Genomic DNA, 15648 nt, shown 5'->3' on the forward strand with positions numbered 1-15648 from the left:
TGACCCGGGCACCCCCTGCCTGGCTCGACCCGCCCCCCACTCCTGTACCTTTCGGGGCGCGCTGCTCCCCGGCAAAGCCGAGATTCCTGCCCAGCGGCACCCGCCCCGCCCCGCCAGCTCACTGCGCCCCACTTCCGCGCTCGCTGCACGTGCTCTGCCCACACCTCCGGGGAGGAGGCGCTGGGCGCGGAAGGCGCGGTCGCTACAAAGTATCGAGGCTGCGGCCAATCGGGCGAGGGCTCCGCCCGACAACCTGGGCCTCTGGGCCTGCGCCCCGGCGTACCCCTGCGCGGAGGAGGTCCGTCTGGGTTCGCGCGGGTTCTGGGGAGGCCGAGAAGTTCTGGGGGGTCCGTGGGGGCTCTGGAGTAACCGGGAGTTTCTGGGGGTTTGTAGGCGCAGTGGAGCCTGGCTCTGCGCGTCCTCAGACCCAGGAAGGAATGGGGCCAGGGCCTGAGGGTCGTGGCTATGGAGAGAGTCTGGTTGGCAGTGGAGGAGAAAGCACCACGATCCTTGAGCCCGCGGAGGCAGGAGAAAGCTGTGACCTTTGACTGACCCCATGCCACCCGCCTGGGTGCACAGCGGAGCCAAAGCCCAGCTGAGGTTGCAGTTCCTGGGCGGACGTCCCCCTCCAGCGCTGAGACCCGCACCCCCACCCTGGCCCCCGTGGGAGGAGGGCGCCTTTCAAATCCAGAACCGCCCCCTCCCAGGAGACGTCGGAACAGAGGCCCCCGCAGAGGGCGCAGGGTCCGCGGTGCAGGTGCACCGCCCCCCACCCCCACCCCGGGAGCGGCCACCTGGGACAGCTCGGGCCGACCTCCACGCGATCCTGAGCGACCTAGGATGGCCCCGGGGCAGGTCCCAGATTCTCACAGACCCGCGCCAAAAGATGGACGGAAATCACTAAACTGCTCACGTCCTGGATTGGACAAGGTCTAGCCTCTGCCCAGGTGGTCTTTAAGCTGTGGGTTCTCTCACACAAGTAAACTCCAGAAATGAGGGACCAGGACGACTTCGAGTTGGTTTTTACAGGTGGTCAAGGTCTTACTGGAAAGATTCTCTGACGCCAAAGCTTATATATATAAGCTTATGTAAAAGACATCGGCAGAAAGATCAACATTTCAGCCTTTGTTCAAGTGCAAATCTGGAAACAATCCAACCGTCTGGTGAAAGATTTGCTAAATAAATCACACTTCACAAAGAGGACGGGCTCCTGGAAGTTTATTAGTAATTATGCTTTGGAAGAATGCTGACTTGACTGTGATCGTGATACATTGTACAATAAAAATGGTGTGTAACAAGACAGTTTGAGTGATTTGAGCCTATTCGTAAAGTACAAACGTGAAGTGATATATGCCACATTGTTAAACCCTGGTTGAACCTAGGTGATAGAATTATTTTACTTCATAACTTTTATTGAGCATTTTAATTTTCTTCTTTTTGCCTACCCATGTTTTCTATTTTTTATAAAAAGAGGATTCTGTCTTTAGGGTTGTTTTCAAGAGAATACAACAGGGCTGTAGGAAGCAGTCCTGAATGACCAAGTACAGATGGCCCTTGACCAACATGGGTTAGAACTAATGGGGTCCGCAGCTCCTGGGTGGTTCCATCCGTTAAGCGTCTGCCTTCGCTCAGGTCATGAGCAGGGAGCTGAGCAAGCAGCCTGCTTCCCCGTCTCCCTCTGCCTGCAGCTTCCCCTGCTTCTGCGTTCTCTCATTGTCAAATGAATAAAGAAAATTATTTAAAAAAAAGAACTACACGGATCCCCCATACCTGGATTTTTTTTTTAAAGATTTTATTTATTTGACAGAGAGAGACACAGCGAGAGACACAGCAAGAGAGGGAACACAAACAGGGGGAGTGGGAGTGGGAGAAGCAGGCTTACCACTGAGCAAGGAGCCTGATGTGGGGCTCCATCCCAGGATCCTGGGATCATGACCTGAGCTGAAGGCAGACGCTTACCGACTGAGCCACCCAGGTGCCCCTATACCTGGATTTTTAAAAAATAAACACAGTACCTTAAATATATTTTCTCTTATGATTTTAATAACATTTTCTTTTCTCTAGCTTAACTTATTGTAAGAGTACAATATAAAATACATGTCACATATAAATTATGTTAATTAACTATGTTATCACTGAGGCTTCTGGTCAACAGTAGCCTGTTAGTAGTTAAGATTTGGGGGAGTCAAAAGTTATACATGGATTTTGAACTGCACAGGGTTGGCATCCCCAACTCGTGCGTGTTCAAGAGTCAACTGTATAGTGAGGCACAGGGGAAATGGAAGATTTGCTGCAGCACAGCCTCCCATTTACAGTGAAATCTTTCTGTTAATGCAGTCATAGGCTCTTTGTCTAGGACACACTAGATGCTCAATCAAAATATTCCTGATTGCTCTCCAGTGAATTGAAAAACTCAGTGGAACCTAAAATGTAAAAATATCTATGCTATTAAATTCAAATGTAATTCAACAAATTATATGATCCTAATTCACTAATATATCAGTTGATTTTTTTTCGGTTGCCATTTACTGAACACTCAGTATGTCGCAAGTAAGATGTTATTATTTGAGGCTCCTACCCCACACCTGAGCTAAGATTATGTTTCCTTGTTACTGATAAAGAAATGGGTCCAGTGAATTTTAAAACACTTTCCAGAGGTCCTCTGGCTTTTTACCTGTCAAACCAGGAAGCCTACATTCTTAACTTCAGCATGTAACTATTTCTATGTTTTCTAAATCAGGACAAACTCTTCATAAGCTTCACTTTGAATAGAGGCTTGATCTTCCAACAAAATGTAATTGACCCGTGCTCACTGTAAATAAGGGCTTCCTTCTCTCCTGTTCTTCCATGCTTTCGAATGTGGATGCAATCATCAGCACATAATACATTCTTTTTTTTTTTTTTTAAGATTTTATTTATTTATTTTTTAGAGAGTGAGCGAGAGAGAAACAGCATGAGAGGGGAGAGGGTCAGAGGGAGAAGCAGGCTCCCCGCTGAGTCGGGAGCCCGATGTGGGACTCAATCCCAGGACCCTGGGATCATGACCTGAGCCGAAGGGAGACACTTAACCATCTGAGCCACCCAGGCACCCCAGCACGTAATATATTCTAAAGCACACTTACCTATTTCCAGATTTTGTTCTCTCCAGGACCAAGACTAGCTGGGGTGGACAGTTCAATTACTTGACAACTATATGACCTTGGCCAAATTATCGATTCTCTCTGTACCTTCTTTCACCTTTGGTAATATGGGTATAATAACAGAACCCTTCATGGGATTGAGATAATTAGTCAATACTCAAAAGGGGTCCAAAGGACTGGTCTCCAACAGCTACAAAACGCCCTTATATGCAAACAGACATGCAACAAATCTGACAAATCTCCCAAGAGGTTCTTACCCTGGGGCCATCAAGAACGGTTCACGGGGCAGTGAGAATGGACATGAATTCCCACAGAGGAACCCATGGTGATGAAGGTAATTCCCTGGAAGGAAGAGAGGTTCAGGGTGAAACAGAGGTTCTTAGGAGGCTGATCTAGATTGCGGATCAGGGATTTAAAAAATGTATTCAACTAATAGGGGAAAAATATAAGAATCATCAGAAATTTTTCCCCCCAAAGTTTTTCTTTTTAGTAATCTCTATATCCAATGTGGGGATCAAAACCATGACTCCAAGATCAAGAGTCACATGTTCCTCCAACTGAGCTGGTGAGGCACCCCCACCAGGTTTTCCTAAAAAGTAAATGTAATACGAAGGAATCTACCTTACCAGATTTTAAATGTGTTAAAAATAGTGTACAAATTAGTTTTTGATGTCCTCCCAAAGGACATTAGAAATGGCTCTCGTTTTTGCTGTGACAGAAGCTGTTCAGACTAACAGCCCTGCTAGAGGGCCCCCCACCACCACCATGGCATGCCTCCATGCTTGTTTTCTCTAGTGTCCAGCTTCCCCATGTTAGGGCAATGACTCAGCAGGTGGGGAGCCCACACTCCTACAGTCTAGATCTACTAAGGTTCAGGCTGTGTTACAGAGTACTTTATCTTCCAAATAAGGCCAGGACTAGGGTGAGGCAAGTGAAGCACAAACAAACTCCATAATCAAGATAAACTATTTTAATGCAATATTTTTAAAAATATAAATTAACACCAAAGAATCCACAATGAACAAATAACAAAATTGTTTGAAAAGACGAAATGAGTATTACTCAGTTTCCCTTGTGCCTCAGGCTCTGAGGTGGCTAGGCAGTGGTGCTCCGCTCAAATGAGGCCCCTTCCTCTGTGCCTCTGGGGGTAGGTCAGGTGGAGCGGGGATCAGGGACTGAGTGCCCGTACTAGTTACTGAGCAGACAGCACATTCCTAATGGTCTGTAAGGTGGGTATTTTATTTTAGTGTAGAATTCTATGGTTTTGTTGTATCACAAGTTGTTTATCCATTCAACTGTTGGAATTTTTAACTGTTGGCAGTTCATATATTATCGGTAAAAATGCCATGAATATTCCTGTGACATTTTAGAGTGAACACAAGCACTCACTTCTTTTGAGTATACAGCTAGGAGAGGAAAAGCAGAGTTATAGTCGTATGTTTAGTTTTCGAAGCTGCCAGCTTCCACAACTGTGTGAACTACCTCCTTGCCTCACTTAGAGCTTGACGGCTTCCTGGGTTGGTGAGGTCTCTTTGCTTTCCAATTCTTATGATTTCCAAGCTCCCAGAGATGTTTCAGTGCTACTTCTAGTCTCTGCCTCCTCTGAGGATAGCCCTCTGGGAAGGCTTATAATGCCTTGGGAGTCTCTCAGTTCTCCTGACCTTTCTCCCATCTTTTGTAATAGAAAGATTTGAGTGCCTGGGGATGGTTCTCTTATATGGGGGGGGGGGGGAGCGGGGCAGGAAGGGATAGTGTGTTCTCAGTTCTCTACCCCTCCCTCAGCCTAAAAGTCCAGATTGCTTCTAAAGGATTTCCCTCAACTATTGCCCTGTCCACCTTCCTGCCTTCAGGTAGTATCCACCTTGCACTTAGAGGACCTGGCACCTCGATGGGATTTTTTAAAGCTTTCTCTACCAAGGGTTCCATGAAGACTCATGGCGAAGAGTTGGCTGCACACTCCTTCACGGTGGGGGCTTTGGGACTCTAATGTGTCACCCCAGTCCATAGGCAACCACCTACTTGTCTCACCCCCATATGCCATCCCGGCCCTCTCCTCTTCCTGCATTTCACCAAGAATAAGAGCAGCAACTCTCTTTTCTTATATAAAGTGTTCCCTACTTTTCACTGCTATGTTCATTTGGGCTTGGGTTCTCAGTTTTCTAAGATGCTGTATGTAGGTTATCCAGTTTAACCAGAAGCAAAACACAACAAATGTTGAAAATATATATCCAGTACAAGTCCTACTCTAATTGCAATTCTGAATATTTGCCTGAAACTTATTTTAGCTTTCCTAAAGAGACAACCACATCTCCAAACAATGGAACTTTTTTTCCTGCCCTCACCCTCAATTCCTTACTTTGTTTTCACACATTGGCTAGAATTGTCATACACTGTTCAATAAAAGTGATGAGCACCTGTATACTTTTCTTAATATAAAGGAATATATATCTACCAATAAGTGTGACCTTTGTCAGTTTTTGGAACATACTCCTTGCAAAGGTAAAGGACTTATTTTCCATTCCTAATGTAATAATATTTAAAAATAATCTATGGGTATTAAATTCCATCAAATGTTTTATCTAAACACATTGAGATAATCATACGGCCATTCTTTTATCTGGTAGTGTGGTTAATTTTATGAAAAGATTTTCTATTATTAAATCTCCCAACATCATAATGTATTTTTATAGGGTCACATTCCACTGCATGTAACAGAACCAACTCTCTTCCCACCCAAAAAAGAAAAGGTGGCTTAAACAAGACAGTTCATTTCCCCTTACATAGAAGATACTCAGATGGTAGTGGTGTGGGGCTGGTATACCAGATAGCCCTGCAGCAGATGGCTTCTGTCTTCCAGATGCATCCAGGCTCTGTAGTGGTTGCTCAATCTCCAAGCACTATGTGTGCTGTGTATTAAAGTGAGGAATGATTACAGGACACTGAGGGGTTTTCTTCACCTGTTTTCTTGACAACCTTCCCCTACAGTGTCGGCAACCTCTATCTCATTACTCAGAATTTAGCAGCAAGATCATACTTTGCTACAAAGATAGTGGAGAAATGTGGCTTTTAAGGCTGGGCCACTGGCATTATGAAAAGTACAGTGATTCCACTGGTAATGAAGGGATACTGGACTCACGACTAGTGGTCTGCTACACTTAATATTGTCATGACTTAAACAAAAAAACCCTCCACATTATTAGCATTTATGAATGCTATATTAACATTTAGTTTATTTTCAACTATGTTCATAAATATGAACTGCAAGTCATTTATCCCCCACATGTCAATTTTAGGGAAAAATTGTAAAATGCTGGATTATCATTCCTTGACTTTTCCTGAGAATTATCAACATCACTAAAAGTCTCTGGAACTTCTTTCTGTTCTGGGGCTGGGTCAGGGTTAGAAGGACTAGGTAGATTTTCAAGACAGAGATTCAAATTTTTACTTTTCCTTTTTGTTTACTAGTTGTAGATCTATTCATTCTGTTAAATTTCATTTATCTGGTAAACTTTCTTTTTCCTTTCTTTTTTTTTTTTAAGATTTTATTCTTAAGCAATCTCTACACTCAACATGGGGCTTCAACTCACAAACCTGAGATCAAGAGTTGCACACTCCACTGACTGAGCCAGCCAAGAGCCCTAAATTTTCTTTTTCATTTAAGGTTAAGACCTTAACGTTAACATTAGCCTTTCCCACAGTATTTGATTTCTATCTTCAACATTATGTCAACATTTCTGGCTTCTACTGGGTAACGTTGCATGTGGATTTGCCTCACACAATACAGCAACCTTTAAAATCTAATTGACACGGGGTAATAGTACGCAAATCTAGACGTTCTCTTAGGTGTTCATTCTTTATTATGTGTGAATCTTCCTCAGAACATGTATGACAAAACACATATTCATATTTTCCAGGTCTGGGGGACATACTTTACAAATATCTGGCATTCCTTTTTTTTTTTTTTAAGATTTTATTTATTTATTTGAGAGAGAGGATGAGAGGAGAGAGAGAGCACATGAGAGGGGGGAGGGTCAGAGGGAGAAGCAGACTCCCTGCTGAGCAGGGAGCTCGATGTGGGACTCGATCCCGGGACTCCAGGATCATGACCTGAGCCGAAGGCAGTCGCTTAACCAACTGAGCCACCCAGGCGCCCTGGCATTCCTTCTTTATGCAAGCTTTCTTTTCCCTTCTGTGAACAATCCTTCTTCACCCCACATATCTTTAGATTGGATCTTATATAATGAGCTGAACACAATAAGGACCAGGCATTCAAAAATCATTAAATACCTCCTTCAAAGAAGAAACAGTTTCTTTGGGTAGAAGATGGGATTCCCCTACGAAGTAAAGAGTAGAAAGTGGAGGGTGTTTCAGAAATATCTGCAGTTTGGAATAGTCATATTCCTCCAACACAACCCGAAATGTCATGGTCCCAACTCTTTTCAGGTAAATGCTCTTTCATGTAAGGAAACTGGTGAAGAAAACAGACTTGGTGAGAAGGCAAGTAGCACAATGACTTTTTACCATCCTGACTCTACAGCTATACATACAGGCATTACCTTGGAGATACTGCAGGTCCATTCCACAGCACCACAATGAAGCAAATGTAGCAATAAACCGCGTCAAATGAATTTCTTTTGGTTTCTCAATGCATACAAAAGCTATGTAACAGTTACGTTTACACTACACTGTAGTCTATTAAGTGTGCAAAAGCGTTATGTCTAAAAAAAAAGCAATGTACACACCTTAATTAAGAATATTGCTAAAACATGCTGAGCTTTCAGCAAATCATAATCAGTGATCACAGATCAACATAACAAGTAATGAAAAGTGAGAAATATTGCCAGAATTAACTACAATGTGACACAGAGACATGAAGTAACAAATGCTGTTGGAAAAACAGCATTAACTCAATGCAGGGCTGCCACAAGCCTTCACTTTGGGGGGGAGGGGAGCATTACCTGCAAAGCACAATAAAATGACATGTGCCTGTACACACAACAGCAGCATCACTTACACGTACCCCTTAAACACGTACCAGGTAACTCAAATAAAAAGACAAGAGCACTAGAATTGTAGAGTGACAGTAACTAAATCTATCCTGGGTAGTCTATATAGAAGGAACTAATTAATAACTGCAGGAAAATGTTACCAGAAAACAAAAGCTCAGTTTGCTTTTTGGTACTTCAGGAGTCCATTAGAAATCTGAAATCTGGAATAAATATCTCAGCCTACTTTGATGATCATGCTGACTCCTTGGCAGGGCACCACAAATGATGATCCCATCATGACCACTGAGAGATTATCTTAATGAAAATCAAGATGTTCCAACTGGTGAGGACAGAACACATTCCAGCTTCACAAGCACATGGATTGTGCACTCTACCGATGTATATAACCAAAGAGGTAGTTGCCAGGCCCACTTACAAAGGGTACGAAATAGTAGAAAAGGTCTGTAGTACTGAAATGTATTCTTAATAAATCATATTATTCTAGTAACAAGTTGTATTTGTTAAAAACAATGTTGCTAAGTACAAGTCCCTGGGTAATGGCATGTATCTATCTAACTTACCTCTCATATGTGACATTCACAAGTAAAATGCCAAACTACACAAAACTCATATAGTACAAAGGAAGATAACATCTAAATATCCCTGTACGTCTTACAATGTATTTCTGGTTATCCCGATTGCATTTACTTACACAGTAAAAAGAAAAATCTTTATATTCTATTTTGGACATGCCTATCATTTATAATTGAGTGTTTTCTCCAACCCTTTCCTAACAATTTGGAACATCTGGGACACAATTTCCCTCACAATACTTTGTGAAGGAAATTATTTTCCAAATTAATCAAAATAACAGTGAGGGGAACCTTTCTACCGAGCGTTCTGTTACTCCATCTGACATAGTCATAGCTCTTCACTCACATAGTATTAATTTTTTAATGGAAGTTTGTCTTTCCTAGATCAAGAATTTCCCTAATTTATAGTTTCTCCAAGGTATGAGCTTCTGATACCTAAAGTATGTGTAATTTTGATAATTCTGCCATTCATTGGCTTTCCATTTTCTCATTAAAGTCCTGTTAAGAAAATCCTACTGTTTAATATGAATTTCAAAGGAGTGTGTTCTATATTCACTTGCTTTATGAAACTTCCTCTTTGCAAATTTTATCACAGTAAAAAAATAACTTTCCAACATTCACTTCATTGATATGGTTCCTTACCTGTACAAACTTTAAAAAAGGTATGACTTGATGCTGAAAACTTTCACAGGGTTCACTAAATTCATAACTTTCCTGTGTGCATTTACTGGGGGGCCGGGAGGGGGGGGGTATGTGTAAAAGGCAGCTTTCTGTGGGTGACCCTGCACATGCTGTGCATTTATAGGTTTCTATTCAGTATTAGTTGTCTGGTGTACAATGAGATGATCTCATTTATAGAGTTTCTCTTCTATAAGAATTTGCCAGTATTTCCTATGAATTGACTTTTGGAAGAAAGTTTCTTACATTTAATTCATCAAGATGTTTTTCATCTGCATGAGTTCTCTGATGCATAATGAGCTGTGACTTCCAACAAAAGGCTTTCCCACATTCAGTGCACTTACAGGGTTTCTCTCCTGTGTGAGTCCTCTGATGTGCACTGAGGATTGATTTCTGAGAGAAGGTTTTTCCACATTCATTGCATCCATAGGGTTTCTCCCCTGAATGAGTTCTCTGATGTACAATGAGCTGAGATTTCCTAATGAAAGCTTTCTCACATTCACTGCATTCATAGGGTTTCTCTCTTGTGTGCATTCTCTGATGTACAATGAGCCGTAATTTTCCACTGAAGGATTTCTCACATTGACTACATTTATAAGGGCTTTCCCCTGCATGAGTTCGCTCATGTACAATGAGTAGTGACTTCCAAATGAAGGCCTTCCCACATTTGTTACATTCATATGGTTTCTCTCCTGAATGAGTTCTCATGTGTATAATGAGATAGGACTTGCTACTAAAGGCTTTCCCACAGTCACTGCATCCATAAGGTTTTTCTCCAGCATGAGTTCTCTGATGAGAAATGAGCTGATCTTTCCTATTAAAGGCTTTTCCACACTCGCTGCATTCATAGGGATTTTCTCCTGTGTGAATTCTCTGATGTACAATGAGCTGTGAATTGAAACTGAAGGATTTCCCGCATTCATTGCATTCATGTGGTTTCTCTCCTGTGTGAGTTCTCATATGTATAATGAGGTATGACTTGCTCCTGAAGGCTTTGCCACATTCACTGCATCCATAGGGTTTCACTCCGGTGTGACTTCTCTGATGCACAATGAGCTGTGACTTCAAACTAAAGGCTTTTCCACATTGATTACATCCATAGGGTTTTACCCCAGTGTGAGCTCCCTGATGTACAATGAGCTGCGACTTGAAAGTAAAGGCTTTTCCACATTCACTACAACCATAGGGTTTCTCCCCTGTATGAGTTCTCTGATGAACAATAAGGTTTGACTTTGTATTAAAGGCTTTGCTACAGTCACTGCATTCAAAGGGTTTCTCTCCTGTATGAGTTCTTTGATGTATAATGAGCTGTGACTTCAAACCAAAAGTTTTCCCACAGTCGCTGCATTCATAGGGCTTCTCCCCAGCATGGGTTCTCTGGTGTGAAATGAGCTGGTATTTCCGACTGAAGGCTTTCCCACATTCATGGCATTCATATGGACTCTCGCCTGTGTGAATTCTCTGATGTATAATGAGTTGTGAATTAAAACTGAAGGCTTTCCCACAGTCACTGCATTCATGGAGTTTCTCTCCTGTGTGAGTTCTCATATGTATAATGAGGTATGACTTGCTCCTGAAGGCTTTGCCACATTCGCTGCATACGTAAGGTTTCATTCCTGTGTGACTTCTCTGATGCACAATGAGCTGTGACTTCAAACTGAAGGCTTTCCCACACTGAATGCACCCATAGGGCTTTACTCCTGTGTGAACCTCCTGATGTACAATGAGCTGCGACTTGAAAGTAAAGGCTTTTCCACATTCACTACAACCATAGGGTTTCTCCCCTGTATGGGTTCTCTGATGTACCATAAGATTTGATTTTGTATTAAAGGCCTTCTGACATTCACTACATTCAAAGGGTTTCTCTCCTGTGTGAATTCTTTGATGTATAATGAGCTGTGATTTCAAACCAAAAGCCTTACCACATTCATTACAACCATAGGGTTTCTGTCCTGAATGAGTTCTCTGGTGTGAAACGAGCTGGTCTTTCCTACTGAATACTTTTCCACATTCGCAGCATTCATAGGGATTCTCACCTGTGTGGATTCTCTGATGTATAACAAGTTGTGAATTGAAACTGAAGGATTTCCCACATTCACTGCATTCATGAAGTTTCTCTCCTGTGTGAGTTCTCTGATGGACAGTGAGGTAGGACTTGCTGCTGAAGTCTTTCCCACATCCCTTACATTTGTAGGGTTTCTCTTCTACATGAGTTCGTTGATGCACTGCAAGGTATGACTTACTGCTGAAGGTCTTCCCACAAAAACTGCATTCAAAAGGCTTTCCTCCTATATACATTTGTTGGCATATGAGTTGTGACTTCTTGTTGACAGTTTTTCCACATTCATTACTTTCACCATATTTTATTCCAATAACAGTTTGCTCATGTTTAGAATGGTGGAATGATTCCCTATATGCACGAAACTCTTTAGAATTCTTTCCAGCATAATTACTATTGAAATCTATATTATATTTAAAACTCATTCCACGTGTGATATATTTATGAAGCTTTTGTCTTGAAGAAACATAATTTGTAGTAAGAAGACATAGTTTTCCAAATGTAGGACATTCATAGCCTTTTGCCACACTTTCCAGCTTGCCTTGATTTTCCTGATGCCATTCCGTATGATCATCAATTTCCCAGACTTTTTCTAGCAATGAAAATAGTTATAAGTTAAAAATAACATGAACCTGGCATAGCATAAAATTACCTTAAAAATGCCATGTCAAGGGAGTATACTTTAAGTTTCATATATCGGATCTGAATATAAATAAAATCTCAAGTATAGATGTACCAAAACTCCTGGCCGAGGAGAACAAACGAAACTAAAAATAAAGATAGGCATAGAAAACTGACAATGATTAGAAATGGTTTTAAGTTTTAAAATGTTGGTAAAGAAAGCAAAATAGGCACAAGTAAAAATAAAAAATATATAAAGCAGTTGGAAGGGATCTCAGCATTATATTCTTTCAACAAATAATTACTGAATACATATTATGTGCCAATCACGGTGCTGAACTCAGGAGAAACTCAGAAAACATTGCAAATCAGTTTACAGTCCTCCTGGGAATGAAGTTCTACTGTATACCAAAATACATGAAAATAAACGCACAAGGAAAATCGGTGTGATCTTTCATAACACTGAGGACAAGTGGCAGGTAGTAAAGTTTCCAGAGAAACCAAAACTGCTTCGTATAAAGGATCAAAGTGAGAATGGCATCTAACTTTAATCTAATGACAGTAGCATCATTAGAGGACAAAATGCAGAGCATTCGGGAGTAAAGTATAAATATTTTCTGAGGCACAGGTCTCAAATTTTACGTTACATGCACTCCTTCACAGGAGGCTGCTCGAACAGGTGCTCCAACAAAACAAACTAAGAAAAAAGATGACACAGAATAAATATGGAAAGTAAAATCTGAAAGGGGACTCCAGGATAAAACACTAGTACAGCCAGGGTACGAGGTAAACTAGGATCATGCTGGAGCACGTTGAAGGACAAGGGAGTGACATCATCAGGAAGAGACAGACAGAATCACTAATGTGGCTGAATGTGGCACAGGAATATTTAGACACGTGAAGAAAAGTCTGAGGTTAACGATAAATACACTAATGATAAGAACAGAGAAACCTCAGCAGGCAAATAAAACAACTCAAAAGAAAAAAATGATGTATGAACAAAAATTAGCCATTGCATATTTGCATGATTCACCTGTGAATAGAAATTACATAGTCATAAAGATGTAAGAACTGAAGACTGATCTAATCCAAATGAAATAACTTTTAGTAGGATGACTGGGGTATAAGAAGAGACAGTGTGCATATCATGGGGAGTGTGGAAGAAGGGGGAGTGAAAGGGAATTAAATCATTACACTGTTATACTGAATAATCACCATTGGGGAAAAAATCAAGGTGCAGTAGAATAAGCTGGTTATTTAGAAATATGGAAGTGAATAACATAAAAAAGAGCTAAAAGGGATGAAAGTGGTTTTACCTGGGGGGAACAGAACACTGAGAGGGGGCAGGCTGAACAGAACGCTGCTGAAGATAAAAGCCAAAAGCCAAAATTAGAGAGTAGAGAGGGTGGGTGCCTGGGTGGCTCAGTCGTAACGTCTGCCTTCGGCTCAGGTCATGATCCCAGGGTCTTGGGAGCAAGCCCCGCATTGGGCTTCCTGCTCAGCAGGAAGCCAGCTTCTCCCTCTCCCACTCCCTCTGCTTGTGTTCCCTCTCTCGCTGTCTCTCTCTGTCAAAAAATAAATAAAATCTTAAAAAAAAAAAAAAAAAGAGGGCGCCTGGGTGGCTCAGATGGTTGAGCGTCTGCCTTCGGCTCAGGTCATGATCTCAGGGTCCTGAGATCGAGTCCCGCATCGGGCTCCCTGCTCCTTGGGAGCCTGCTTCTCCCTCTGCCTCTCTCTCTCTGTCTCTAATGAATAAATAAATAAAATCTTTAAAAAAAAGAAAAAGAAAGAAAGTAGAGAGGGAACAAGACATAGGACTCAGTCCTCAGGCACAACGGCAAGTATTTGGAGGCTGACCAGGAGAGCATGGTTGATCTAGATGTCCTGAAGTAATATGCTGACCAAGGCAACAAACAGGAAACAGCATTAAGAGAATATGGTAGCAAGTCAGGCTTAGAGATGGCAGATCAGAGGACCTTAATACCTCATTCCAGGTTTCCCTACCTCTCAAATCTGATCACTCTTCATTTTGCACAGTCTCCAAATTGTACTTTCCCAAGTTGGGGAGTTACCTCCTCCTGGATGCACTGAGAAATGAATGCTGGGAACTTCTGACTACCATGATGACTTGGGAGGGAGTGTTACTGGCTATTCCATGGTTCTAAACTCAGAAATGTCTCCATCAAGAAGAAAATAGGCCAGAGAGTAATTAACCTTTGCCTGGGAATCAGATTTGCTCATGTGTTTGGCTAATAGTCTTATCCCTATAGACTGAAATTTCAGAGTTCATGGACACTAAATCTGTCCTAATTCTCTACTGTGTAACCCTTCTATGGCTGGAACCGTAACCGTCCTACTTCCCCTGGTTAGCCACAGCTCTGACTCCTTGATTTCCTAGGAAACCTTAACACATTTTCTGCTGAGCATTCTCCTATGCAACAATAATGGCAGATAATGATATTATGGTTGGTATCTCAAGGGAAATTTCAAAGAATTCCAAAAATGAGGCAACAATACCAAAGCCAATGTATAGAAGACAGAACTTCCTAAGCTTAAATATTTAAACATGATTGAAGATGATTACTGGTTGCGGTTCTCAAGTAATCCCTGGAAACTCCACTTGCACCAACAGAATTCAGATTCTAAAGCTACAGAATAGCATTCTCCCAAACAACCATCTTGAGTGTAGCTACAGAAGACAATGGTAAAGGGAATTATGCTGAGAGAGCAGAACCAAGGGCTCACTAGGCCCCTGCCACAGCAAGAAGTCCTGGCGCAAACTGCCCAACCAGGGTGTCAATGCACTGCAAACCAGACTTCTATGTGGCATTCACTGTGGCTTCTCTCCCAAAATGGGGGCTCCCGTTGTACCTACGCTGCATGTGTCTCTACCACTCTGTACTTGTCTGCTTGGTTGTACATGAATAACTTAGCTTTAACTGTATGTTACCAGATGTTACCTGGGAACAAGGATCCAAGACTTCCATTAATACAGTACAAGAAGGAAAATGGGTGGTGAAATATTTTTGAAGATGGATGGATTGGAAGAAGAGTATGACTAGAAGCTGCCTACCCAAAGAGGTGGATGAAGGCAGACAGTGCTGCCTACCCCACAATCCTTCTTCCCTTTCCCTGACTGGCAAAGCCTGACTTTTCCCCCAAACCCATCCTTAAGGCCATGTGCTTCACTCAGGGAAATGGGGACCCATCACCACTGCTACCTCTACCCCACCCCCAGAAGGTGAAGCATCATTTATCAGAGCCAACAGTGGTGGGCCCACTTCTCTTGCCAGAGTCTTATTCAGACAGGGGTATGTGATAAAAACCTAGTCACTAAGCATGACAAGTTTGCTGAGACTTCCTGGAATAGGCTTTACCACCTGATAAAAAGAGCCATGGGGGAAAAGCAGTTTACTTGTTCTATTGGCCAGTGGTATATCTGCAGGTGTTGGCTGGAACTGTAATAGCCACCTGATGACCACGAGGGGAGTGCACCTGAGGAAAATGGCAGGGTAGAGATGGACCTTTGGTGATTTACTGAATCAATCACTTAGTCAACACTACAGCTG

At 42.2% G+C, this 15648-nt stretch overlaps 1 protein-coding gene across 3 annotated transcripts in view; it reads right to left on the reverse strand.

The window, feature by feature from the left end:
- Window positions 1-4095: 4095 nt before the first annotated feature.
- The window catches only part of ZNF268 (zinc finger protein 268), a 44458-nt gene continuing 32905 nt past the window's right edge, over window positions 4096-15648 (reverse strand). For 2 of the 3 annotated variants that reach the window (XM_045887922.3, XM_045887923.3), the window contains exons 6-7: window positions 9646-12050; window positions 4096-7608 (exon numbers count right to left, since the gene is read on the reverse strand). In XM_045887922.3, coding sequence (XP_045743878.1) covers window positions 7534-7608; window positions 9646-12050 — 2480 coding nt within the window. In that variant the 3' untranslated portion in view covers window positions 4096-7533. Of the gene's footprint in view, window positions 7609-9363; window positions 12051-15648 lie in introns of all 3 variants that reach the window. The other variant, XR_010407370.1, reaches the window with a different exon arrangement.

Source organism: Mirounga angustirostris, unplaced genomic scaffold, assembly GCF_029215605.1.
Source record: "Mirounga angustirostris isolate CCGP_5_RB_7025 unplaced genomic scaffold, mMirAng1.0.hap1 SCAF_14, whole genome shotgun sequence".
NCBI classification, from domain to species: domain Eukaryota; kingdom Metazoa; phylum Chordata; class Mammalia; order Carnivora; family Phocidae; genus Mirounga; species Mirounga angustirostris.